The following is a 13,198-nucleotide window of genomic DNA, read 5'->3' as shown; positions in this document are numbered from 1 at the left end:
ATTTCTCAAGTTGCCTCATAGATTATTGCTCTATGAAAAGAACTCAGCGTGGGAGCACTGGAATTGCAATTAAAGACATGTACATGTGACCAAACAACATTTATGTTCTCAGTTTCCAAATAGATTAAGAAACTACAATACTTTTTAAATGCTTTAAATGAGGAAGGCAAACATAGCATTCAGAAAGGATAAGCTTCAAACCTTCAAAGACCTGAAGACTTAAAGCAAGTTCCAGACGTAAACTAACAATCCCAAAATGAAATCAGAAGAATTGAGTGACCTGTTGCTTAAGGCCAATATCCGATTTCTTCTAACTCTAGAACAATAGAGTATCTCTGCAAGGGAGAATAATTGTAGTCACCATGACCATTTTAGAAATAAAGAAAAGAAAGCTCAGACTGGTAATGTGTACAGTTCACACAAATGGAGCTCTTTTTAGAAAGCTGAGCACATGGAACTGAGAAGACAGTGCTCTTCTTATTGGCAGACTTGGAGTCCAGGCTATCAAACTATGCCCAAGACAATCCTTATCCCCAAAATTTCTCTCTTTTTTTTTATTCTAGTCTAAATGAGGATAGTGAAATTGCTTTTGACCAATTCAAAAGCAACCTGATTGAAAAATTATTAAATCCCCAGTTACCATGAAATATTAATATAAGATATCTGAAAGTTCTTCCAAGTCATGTAGGCACCAGCTCCAACCCTATCGAACTCAATGCAGAGAAGAAAAGGCAGCATTGTACTAGGAATCAGAAGACCAGAACACTAGCCCTCATTCTGCCAAAAGAAGAAAAAAAATCAAAAGTCCGTGATTTATCTTTTGTCTTCTAAGAAATCAAGAAAATTTTAAACTGAACCCTTGTGTAGCTCTTCTGAAGAGTCTAAGCTGTACTTCTAGTAACAAATGATGCCAGATGGATGGGGTCTAGATATACAGTAACTCAGATACTGTACTATCATAAATTTTCTGTATACTTTTTGAGTTACGTTTTTGATTTCTCTACTCTTTTGTTATGTTTCCAAGACATATTTTAAAGAAAGTACCAAAAAAGAGAGACATTTTGGAATAAACTAATTTAAATACTAAACAGAATCTAACTATCCCTTGGATGCTGTTGTCATCCACAGAGAATGATTACATCATGTTTCAGGAAAAAGGAAAAGAATCATTCCTCCTGCCTCTGAGTGACATTGAGTAGTGTACATTGAGTACTTTCCCATTCTGGGCAAAAATTTTCTTTCTGTAAAGTAAGAGTTCGGCTTCATGACCTCAAGGGCCCACCTAAGCTCTGATACTCTATGATCATACCACCTCCTCCTAATTTTCACAATGATTCTTCTAAAACTATTCCCTAATGCACAAATTTTACTAGTTAGAAATTTTAGTTCCAAATACTAAGTTAGTTTAATTGCTTAGCTCTGTGCAGTGTACGGATGTACATTTTTATATCTTATTTAGAATTTGCTAAAGGAATTACCCCCAAACCCACTGTAGGCAGAAACACTATCTCCCCTAAATTCTACCTCTTACTATGAGAGTTCTTGGGCATCATGAAGGCTATTTAGGTATCAACTGCATGTGATTTCATCTACCTATTCCCTTTGCACTCCACATACCCTAGATTGCATTTGAACTAACTTGTTCTTCAAACAAGGCATTCACATTCAACATTCCTTGACTTTCTCATTACTGTTATTCTAGAACCTTAAATCCCATGACAGAGGCAGCCAAGTAAACTCAAATCCTCCGAGCTCTGTGGAGTCCTCTCTGACATTTGCCCAGAAAGGTATAAAGCATAATGTTGATATTCCTATTTTTGATTTTCCAACAATTTCACGATAACTTAAAGTAGCACATTGAAGACCTTCTTTTGAATTGCTTCTGTGTTTGTCTGTTCTCTAAGATCAGGAATTACTCTAGACCAAGAACAAATTGATATAAAGCTTTATATTTCTAATGCCTGATCATTAGTGGGGTTTCAATAACTGTTAGGCGAATGAATGAAAATGTAGAATTAAGCCACATTTCCCAATAAAAATGTGAATGAGTAAGTGAACAGAACTAAAGCTGGGAAATCTGAGAGTAGAAAGAGTCTCTTTGGAAAAAGGAGTAAAACGCTCCATAAAATCTATCTTCAAGTGCTCAGACATTTTTTTCAAAGTTGTTATGTGAACAGAGCTCCTTTGGACCTCTAAGTATATAAACATTCCATATATATTATTATTTTCTCCTAGGTCCATGAGTCAAAACAGCCTTACAAAGGTGATTCAGAGGTGGGTTCAGGAAAGCACATAACACATGCTTGAATCATGAGAAGTCACAGACCTACTAGCCTACTTTAAGTAGTCAGGTGACTCAATGGATTTTGCAATTTGTTTTGGATCAAAAAATAAAAACATCAAAGTTGAACATTAACAGTCTACATTTCTAGGACTTTTCAAGTACCTTTTAATTACAGCACAACACAGTCTACTACAGACATCATCTTTTCTTGGCATATATTTTTAATATTTTAAGTGTGTGATTATTATTCTCACAACATATAATTATGTGAACCAATAAATACTAACACTTCTAATTCAGTTCCACCACAGTAAAGATAATTCAAAAGGATGAGTTATATTTCTCAATTAACTCTTGCTTTCCTAAATTAGAATAATAAAAAAGTTAGAAAGGATCACTCTTTAATTTCTGAAAGGAATGGGCTCATTACAAAAAAAAAAGTAGATTTTACCTTAATTCTCAACTTATTCTACTTAAAGTTTATCATTATTAACTTTTTTTAACTTTCTGAATGTTTTTCTCTTTAGGAGAAAGCATACTCAAGGGACACTGTTACTCATATAACTGATTTCATAGTTTTTGTCATTGGTAAAATCATTTAAAAATAATCCCGATTTTCTCAATCTGGTTCTAGAACTTAAAATCAAACATATCTAAATTCAGGGTCCAGCTGTACTCACACCATAGTCCTATGTACAAAGACAAGTCACTAATCTGTTAAACCTTGGTTTCCTCAGCCTCAAAATAAGCACATCGTCTATATCTCAGAGCTGAGCTATCTATGTCTTACTTAAGTGAGAGTGCATGTGAAAGCGCTTTACAATCAGTAAAGTACTGTCCAAATGTCAGTGATTATGAGTTTGTGTACACAATAAGATTGCTCAAACAAAAATGTAGCGACTCAGTAAACCCATTAAAATGCAGTAGCTTATGGAAGACATACAGAGACACAGCCTTAAAAAATGAAGGCTATATTAAGCAAAAACCACCAAGCAGAATCTCTCCAGTATACATTAGGGCATAAGATCTGAGGCGAGGCAAAAAAAAGATGAAAGAAAAACCCTATTTTAAAAAAGTGAGTGGGGCACAGACAGGTGAGTGCAGTGGCAAAGTCAGTGGCCTCGATATCCTGAGAAACTGGGCTTGAGGTATTTGCTTGAGTGGAAGAGGAAAAATGTTTAATGTCAAGCAATGGTCAGAAACTAGGAAGTAAGCAAAGCTTGCTGGAGAATATTCTTCAGACCTGGGCCATTCCACCTGCATCATTTCCGAGATGGTCTTTCTTCCTTTGTTCCATTTTCAGAATGAAATTTAGCTTTCCTCTGCCTGAGAAGCTTCAACTTCTCCCCATTATCTATTAAAGAGAGGCCAAAATCTTAATCTGGCATTCAAACTTGTCCCTAGGTTGTCACTAGGAAACCTTCCAGGCCTACAGCCACTTCGAACCTTCAGTGGCCTTGTCCACAGCCACTTGGCAGCGTGGAACTTCCTTGTCTATGGCTCAGGTTATTCTCCATCACTGTCATTATCTAATATTACTATTCCAACCTTATCTCCAGCTGAACACATAAGCCTTCTGATAAGTCTTCTCAGATTCTGCCACCTTCAAAGGTACATATCACTCTTTTCCTTATGCTTCCATAATATGTGCCATGGTTTAACTTATATCCTGGGCTCTGAAAGGTGACAACTTGGCCCTATACTTTCTCTTTCAACCATCTACTCTTTGCCTAACAGTTCCCCCAAAGCCCACAGCATCTGCTGCATACCTGCCGCTCAGTACATGTTTACAGAAATAAATAGCATTTCCACTACTGATAGGTCTTGTGAGACCAAGAGCAAAGAGTGTTTTTTGCCATGTGCTCCCATATAGCTGACAGTCCCATTATGTGTCTAGAAAAGGTAACGGGAATATGTCTAAAGGGGAAAGCACTGTCACCTTATGTGCAGTTCATTGTTGAAATGACTGACAGCAGAGAAGCAGAACTGGTTTTAAATTCATGAAAGGAACCATCATGAATATAGGAGCTGCTATTCAAGAACAGGAGTGAAACTCAAGAGTGCCGTATGCAGTCACTTAGTCAAACACAAGAGTCAAACAACACAGTGACAATAGTGTCGGTCCAATGCTTGCAACTAGAGTTCTACTGGCTGTCTTCTGAAGACCAGAAGTCCTGCAGTCGATTTGCTATTTTACCTTCTCAAGACCTGAAAGAAATAGGGAATGACCACTAGGGATGGAAAATCAGCTTCTGAAATGCAGATAATAAACTAAGATGAAGATAAATAGCCAAGGTCCAGAGTAATCAAAGAAATGTAAAACAAACAAACAAAAACTGATAACAAGGCACTTTTTGCTTTTTAAAAACACAGATTAATTGCTATCACCAAATTCTGGTGAGACTAAGGAGGAACTGGAAGTTTCAGAAAGAAAAGTAAAGAAAGTGGTCATATTCCTCAATGTAGAAATCCTACTCTTAGGAATTTGAGGCAGAGAAATAGCTCCAAAGAAAATATGCACAAACATGTCCCTCGAAGCATTACATACAACAACCACTAAAAAACGAAAGCTGCCTTACATATAGAATTTCTTTACAAAGGTACAGTCTTCACCTTAACTTTAGCATATCCATGCTGAATCTTATCTGTTAAGACTATAACGACATGCAACAAAACATCCACATACGCAAAGCCAGAAAAAGAGCAGGGCTATGGAATAAGAAGGGAATTATCTTGCATGAACTTTTTGTGCAGTGGTGTTGTCATATTTTAAAGAAAATACTAATAAAATCAATTTAAGAAGTTTCTGTCTGTTAACATGTTGATATTAAATAAAAAGACAATTTAGACTGTTGATTGACTCTGAGAAGATAAAAAAGAAAAAGAAAAAAAAAGAAGGGCAATAAGCAGCAGCTTAATCTTTCAGATAATTGTAAAGCTGGCAATCTAGAGACATTTCCAGATAGCTCTTACCTGTGGGGGCCGGGGCTTGTAGGGGGAACTGCACTCGAGGTCAGCTAAGATGCTAGTCAGTGAGTCAATCTCAGCATCCAGGCTGGAGCGTCTCTCCTCGAGGGTCTTACCTCCAGGGTTTCCCTGTCAGAAGCAACACAGACATGTTAAAAAAAGAAATCTTCAGTTTCCATTGACATTAGTCTGAGTTCAAATTCCCCAAGTTATGGTGTGGCTTTGTCCAAGCTTTTCTGCACCTTTTTCCCCCTTCATATAAAACCTCAGTGAGATAGTCTGGAGTAGAATTATGTTTTTACGACAAATAAGAAAGCTGAGAGGTATACGGTGATTTTCCTAAGGTCACACACTTATTTTTTGATGAGTATAAAGGTAAAAGGAAATAAATATCTCCATCCTCTATTCAGGAAGCAGATTCAACTGGGAAGATATTACAAGCTCTTTGTGTTCAAAAACCATTGCTTTGGATGATGACATTTTAGTTGGAGCAGGAAAGGGCAAGGGTGGGAGACTAACATTCCAGGAAGAGGAATCAGCGGGGAATAAGTGGGTATTATGTGTGTCTGTGTTAGAGAGAAAGAAGGCACATCCCAAGCAATGAGTCTGAAAAATAAACTAGACTGAGACTGCTTAGAGTTCTGGCCAAGGAGCTGCATAGGAAGCATGTGCCAGTGGTCACTGACTCTGAAGCTGGAGCTCTGTGCATTTCATATGTTAATGCCCCATGTTATCAGAAGCGCCGACTTCCACCTGCACTCAGAATCAATAATGGAAGACAATAACACTGCTACAAGCACATTCCCAGGCATTGTGAGAAGGCTCAAGAAAACAGTTTGCCTAGAGCTTAAGGCAGGGAAGTACAAAGCGGCCCTAGGATTTGGAATCAGGATAGTGTCTGGAAAAGTTTAGAAAGAGCATTAGCCAAGAAACCAGAATATCCTCAGCAACAGCAAAAAATAGAATACCCTGAAAAGCTAGCATTAAATCTTATAATCCTTTTAGTAAATTTATCTTTTTAGTCAATATGCTGCATCAAGCAACAATAGCATAATGGAATTGCCTATTAAGACCACTAGTTCCTTTTCCCCTAGTAGTTTGCTCATCAAACCAGCTTCTCTGAGTTCTGGAACTTATTTAAATCTCTGCTTCAAACAGCCCTAAGTGGATCTGGTATATCAGTCACTTTCTTGTGAATTTAGCAACCATGAATTAATCACTTCGGACTCAATCTATCCCAAGCACCTGGATAACACCAACCTCTGTGAAGCTGTGGCCCGACCCCTTGGGGTCAAACCGATGACTGCTGCCTGCCCCAGAGGTAGCTGGTATCCTTTGTTGGGAGCCCTCTTTAACCATCCATATCGTTTATCACATTATCTAAAGCAGCCTTCTCATCATTTTCTCATTCTGGATGTATGTGCATGACCCATCTATGGTACTCTATGCTCTCACTGCTTTGTTTATTTTTCTAACAATATCTATCGCCATCTAACATTATATTTGACATATATTGTCTTTCATCGATCTCCCCCGGGAGAATGTAAACTTCATGAAGGCAAAAACTTTGTTCTGCTTCTCGCTGATTCCCCAAAATCTTTCTGAGGGCCTGATCCATGAAAGTGTTCAATAAATGTTTTTAAGTAAACACATGAATAAATAATGACAGGCTCTGGCATAGGTCCCCTTTTGGGTAAAAATAGATAAAGGTACAATAAGATAAATGGATGCTCTAGTCTAGTATATAGAGCATATATCACGGATAGAAAGGGAACCAAAGGGCTCAGTGTGTGTATTTGTGCACACCTGTGCGTGTCTGTGTATCTCCCACTGTATAGCCCAGATTTGAAGGTTGCCTTTCTGAAAAAGGAGAGATTTTACTCAGCTCCCTTGCTACAGCCAAAAAGTGAAAGGAAAAAAAAAAAAAAAAAGCGAAATGACATGTTGGTTATATTTTCTCAGAGTCTGAATTTCCAGTCGACCAAACCCTATAAGGCCAGTGGACTTTGCCCTAGGAACAAATATTTGGAAAGTGTTAATTCCTCTGTCAGAGATGAGCTCATCTTTAACCCAATGAATATTAATAATTATGAAATATTGTGGCATTATTAAGAAAAAAATCTTATTTAAAATTCATGTGGCTATTCTGGCACTGGGTCCTGGTAAAACAAGAAAAGGTAGGACGGTCTTATTATAGAAGGCAACTGAGAACTGTGTGAACCTGATTCTCTTATGTGCAGATATAACATTATAATAAATATGAATTTGATAAATGTTTTTCCATATGCTAATAGACAGCACAATATACCGGTAAGGGTGTTGGATGGAAGCCTTTTTAAATTCTTTCCTGGGCCATAGTCTCCTCATCTATCAAACAAGGGGAACATCATCTGCCCTACCTAAGCCAGAGGGATGTTAAAAGATTCAGACAAAAAAAAAAAAATGGAGTAGGAAAATGCTTTGTAAATTTTCAAGTGCTATAATTATGATGATTTTCATACATAGCATTAATTATAGCAACCAGTAACTATAAATTAATATGAATAATATAGCTATTGTTAATTATTCTTCTTCTTAAGGGAAGCATCATTCATTAAGTGTTCCCTGGGGGTATCAGTAAAGAGACATGATTTAATAAGGTCTACAACATCTGCACTCTGGCAGAAAATACATTAACTGCCCATGCCCTAAGTCACTGGAATATCCAACCACAGAGACTCAAAAGTCACAGAATTATCCTGAGCTACACAATAAAATAAGTAATTATAGTGTGCAACTAGCCTGTGCATGCAAGACTTCAATTGGTATCCAGCTTCCTTATTCTGTTATCCCTCTGAGTTGGGAGTACTCCCCACTTTTAGTTTCTTATATTATATTGATGAAATTTAATAAGTTCTAGACTAATGCAGTGAGATTTTTGCCCCAAGACACCCCTCCTCCCCCGTTGCCCTACTTGACCTTCTGGTGAGAGCTTTGCTTCTAAATTTCAATCCCCATTAGGGATTAGAGTAGGCCTCTTTCTCACTATAGAGTCTCTATTTTTAACTGAAGTCTTGCTCAAGTCCCACGACCAACCAGTCCTTCTCTTGGCTTGCTCATCTACCCTCTCATCACCTCCAGACTCAGGAACTATCTTGCTGCTCTCAACAATGTATACTGGATACCAGAGGCCACAGTTCTATAACTAGTAACAAAATCGTACATATTAACCAACGTATCTTCTCCTTTACTCCTTAACCCTGTAGATTGACCAGTTAGCTGATGGTTAAATAACATGCCAGAGGCCAAATAACAACAAGGAATATTCTCCTGATTCTTTGCCTAATGCTTTTGCTGGATACCACACAATCCTATTAAGTGGTCATTGTAATAATAATTCTCATATTCTTCACCCATGACTGGAGAGATGCCATTGTCTTAGTCCAAAAAGCAAAAAGCAAAGCCTGAGCCAAAGATTCACATGTAGATCTCAAGAAACAGTACTGAAGGACTGGAAGAGTTAAGCAGGGGAGGAGGAAAAGTCGATTTAAAGGTGCTAGGTAATTAGGGCTCCATTCTCCTGAAAGCCCTCTGAGGAACTCCATGAAATGTGCCTCAGATCTTCTCACCTAAGGGGTGAAAAAATCAGAATATCTATCCCCAGGCTCCAGTACTCCTTCGAGTTGCCTATAAGGTTAAAAACTCTGTCATACTTGTCCCAAGAAGTAGAGTGGTAGCAGAGAAGCTCCAGGACAGAAAGTGAGAAAAAGGTATTGCAGCTGAGGCAAAGTGCCACGAAGTCATACCTACGCAGAGGTGGTTGCTATAGCAATGGCTGATGCATAAAGGTGGAACAAGAATATGAGAGGTGAGGTACAAAAGGTGTTCAATGACTGTGTCATTTTACTAATAGCTATAAAACCCATATGAATAACCCATTCATAAGTTATTATTTTCTACAAGATGCTTATTTTCACTCATTCACTAATATGTATACGATAAAAGCTCACCAAAGAAACAATTAGTGCTTATTGTAACTTGGAAAGTCATCGTTCATAGTGCCATGAGTAGAATTACAGAGTGATAACTCTCCCATTGTAAATACATTGGAATTGACTTTAAAACAGAGCCCAGAACCAAAATGTAAAGCCTAGGAGGCCATTTCCGAGACTGACTTTAGATGGGTCATGTTTTAGCCTACATATTGCTAATCCGCTAACTACAGATGACAGACAAGGAGAACCAGTAGTGAGTTATGATAGAGTATTCGTTTGTAATTATTCATTCATTTTTATATTCAAATATCCTATTTAAAAAGAAATTAAACTCACAGAAAAGCTAAAAACGTAGTAAAATAAATTCTATCCACAAACCCTTCAACAAGAGTCATCAATGGCCTGCATTTTGCCACACTTGTGCAACCTCCTTCTGTCCCTCTCTCTCTCTCTCTCTCTCAAATAACAATGACAACAACAAAAAGATAGGGGAAACCACTCAGATGACTTTGTTCATTTTTTAAGTCTATGGGCAAATTCTACAGCTTATATATAAAATATTCATAGAATGTGGTAAGATTAGAAAGTTTAGAAATAACTAGTCTTCAATATAAAGAATAAGTAGATTCCAGCAGGAGGGGACTCAAAGGTCTTTTCCAACCCTGACTGAGATGCAAAAAGCCAGAAAGGTAGTGAAAAGGAAAAAAAAAAAGTTTAAGTGTTTAACAATAGCAATATATACTATACTTTTTGTCAATACACTAAAAAGTATATATTCTGTTTGTTACTGCACTTAAACCATTTTTTAAAAGTTGCAGAAACTTCCCCTCCACATACGTCAGCTTACATCTCCTAAGAACACCTAATTTTTAGATACCATTACCATATCCAAGAAATTTAACATGAGTGCAGTATTATCTAATGTTCAAGCATGCTCACGTTCCACCGGTCGTCTCTGTAATGTCCTTTTATCTACTGTTGTTAATTCCTATCCAGAATGCAATCAAAGATCACACATTGAGATGACATGCCTTTTTAGTCTCTTTTAATTTAGAACAGGTTCCCAGCCTATTTTTGTCTTTCATGAAACTGACTTTAAAAAAAAAAAATTTAGGCCAAGCATCTTATAAAAAGTTCAACAATCTGGCTCTGTCTGATGATTAGATTCAGATTAAACAATTTTGGCAGGGATATCATAATGCATGACACTGTGTCCTTCCTACTGCATCACATCAGGAAGCTCATGATATTAGTTTGGCCCAGTTTGGTGATATCAAGTGTGATGACTTGATTAAGGGAGAGTCCACCAAATTTCTCCAGCATAAAAATGTCCTCTTCTCTTTTAAATAAATAAATTATCTGTGCAACTCTGTTCACCCAATGGTTTTAGCCTCCATAGATGACCCTAGCCTGAATTGATTATTGCATCGGTGGTTGCAAAATGGTGAGAGTACTCATTATTAGTGAATGGAAATAAGTGGATCCTGCTTAGCATAATAACAATTTATTTGTTAAGAATTCATTTCCATTTTGAGTTAGGGGAATAGGACTAACCACTATGAAAGAAAAAATCAGGAACCTAATGATCAGACCAATCTTGTTAAAAAGGGAGCTCTTGTTCAGGCTATTAAGAAAAATAGTCAGCGGAATGGTCTAATTAATTAAGAACCAATCTTTGGCCTAGGAAGCTCACATCACTCAAAATATATATGAGCCTGACCTCATCAGCAGCAATCCCCAGAATCTTTGACGAGGGCGCAAGCAAACACATTGACACAACGCAGAAGGGGGATTTGAAGAGCTAAGATTTGTATGTGATTGCTCAAAACATAACAGAACAAAACCAAACATCAGAGTGAAAACCTGATGTTAGAAGGACTAAATCATTGATTTTTAAATCATGTTTCAAAAAGCTCAAGAAATTCCTCCAGACCCCATGTATAATAAACACCAAAGGCTGCAAGCCACTACTCAAGCCCGGACTTCCTTTTGTGATTCATTAGGAGAAAAGCTTTCCTCGATAGCTTAGGAATATAAAACTATCTCATCTTATGGAAACCGAGAATGTTACTACCCAAAAGAGTACATTCTTTCTACATAAAATTTTGATTTTCTTTTCAATGATATGGTTAAGCATTAAGAATACGGCATTAAAAAGAAAAAAAGAAAACCACAGCATGAATTTCACTTCATTTTTATTCTCTTTTATGGTTAGTAAAGTTCATTATTCCCTTTTTTCTAATATCAGTAAAATATAAACAAAAACAAAACACAAATGTTGGAGATAACAAAAGGAATACTAAAAAAGCTGTATTATCTATAAACAACAAACTGTATTTATCATTTATCTATTACTTTTTTTATCTTCGATGAAGCTAAGGAGATAATCAATGAATTTCTTTCTTTGTGATCATTTCTATTAAATTTTTTCATGCAAAGCACCCTTAACACAAAAAGAGTGTTGGCAAAGGCTCTGGAGTTAGACTGCATGGGTTTGAAACCCAGATTTGTCACTTACCAGTTTTGTGACCTTAAGCAATTAACCCAAAGCTCTCTGGGTCTCGGTTCCTCACGCAGTTGTTGTAAGGATTACACAAGTTCCTACATGTCAAGTACTGTTCACAGCATAAGTATTTAATAAATGTTAGCTACTCAATTATTGCCTTGAACACAGACTCAAAATAAATGCTTCGGCGGACACAGTCAGTCAATTGAGTATATAACTTTTAAAAATACTTTGATGCAAAGTAAAATTAGCTGCTGGGGGCTTCAGTAGTAGAGTTTTAAAAAGGAGAGATTTAAAAAAAAAGTTTGATTTTCTATTCAGAAAACATTAATGGGGAGGGGGCAATAATAGTTTAAACCTATGAATTAAATAAACCGACTAAAATATTTTTGGTCCCCACTGTAGCATGCAGTATAAAATAGACCATGCCAGGTATTTTTGCTATTGATTTTGTTTTAAAACCTCACAGAAGATAGTTTTCTTATATTGCATTTTGATGATGGAGGGCCAATGAGTTGAAGGAGTATGATAAATTTCAGAAGCCACTTTTTCACATTCTTCAGCAATGCAATAGAAATAACCAGAAGCGGATGTTTGAATACTTAGAAATCTGATGTTACCTTTATATAATGACTCATCTTCAAACTTTTTTTTCCTTGAATCTTTCCATGACTCGTCGAAATGGTACCAGAATTGAAAAACAAGGCAAGTGTTCAGTTCCTATGTCAAGCATTCCATGTGAAGCAGCCAGAGATTTGAAATGGGCATGCCATCGAAATGGAAAAGGGGTGAGAAATTCCTTTAAATTTTTGTGGTTCTGATTCTATGAGCTAAGCACCATCAATCAGGACTTTCAGATAAAGAATGTTTGGGAAAATGTGAATATAGATGATTAGCATAGAAAAGGTAACTCAGGCTCATGAAACAGAACTAAAAGGGGAATTTGAGCAGTTATTCCAACATTTTCACTTCAAAATAATAATAAAATTCCCCCAAAGAAGTAATTTAGATGTCTGGGATAATAATTCAGTAAAAGGATTGAATACCTTACAATGTGAAACATCTTTTCCAAAATAATATTTCATAAATTATGTCAACTGTTCTTCTTAAGAACCCATGAAATAAGCAGACATTTACTCTTATCCCATTTTCCAGACAAGGAAACTTTATGGAGGAGAACACAGGCCCTGTCCAAGGATTTCCAGTCTCACTAGTGGGACAAGGTTGATACAATTAGAGAAGGAGTAGAGTCCATCCAACAGCCAGTTTATTATTCTGTGCTAACACTGAGGTGCACAAACATGTGCTACAGAAATGTCAGAATGGGTGGGCACACGTAGATTCGTAGATTCGTAGACAGACACTGGAAATAGGAAGAATCTTAACTAGCATCTATTCCAATCTCATGATTGTACCAAAAGGAAACAAAGGGCCACAAAGCTTAAGTGATTACTAATGGTCAAACAT

At 36.9% G+C, this 13,198-nt stretch overlaps 1 protein-coding gene across 26 annotated transcripts in view; it reads right to left on the bottom strand.

Moving 5' to 3' along the window:
* The window catches only part of LPP (LIM domain containing preferred translocation partner in lipoma), a 605,586-nt gene that overhangs the window by 310,079 nt on the left and 282,309 nt on the right, over positions 1-13,198 (bottom strand). For all 26 annotated transcript variants that reach the window (XM_039850683.1, XM_039850695.1, XM_039850680.1 and 23 more), the window contains one exon: positions 5,258-5,380. In XM_039850683.1, the coding sequence (XP_039706617.1) occupies positions 5,258-5,380 (123 nt within the window). The remainder of the gene's footprint in view (positions 1-5,257; positions 5,381-13,198) is intronic.

The sequence above is a fragment of the Pteropus medius genome, unplaced genomic scaffold, assembly GCF_902729225.1.
Source record: "Pteropus medius unplaced genomic scaffold, Ma_sr-lr_union100, whole genome shotgun sequence".
NCBI lineage: Eukaryota > Metazoa > Chordata > Mammalia > Chiroptera > Pteropodidae > Pteropus > Pteropus medius.
The sequence above is the reverse complement of the archived record's forward strand: the minus strand, read 5'-3'. Positions and strand labels throughout refer to the sequence as shown.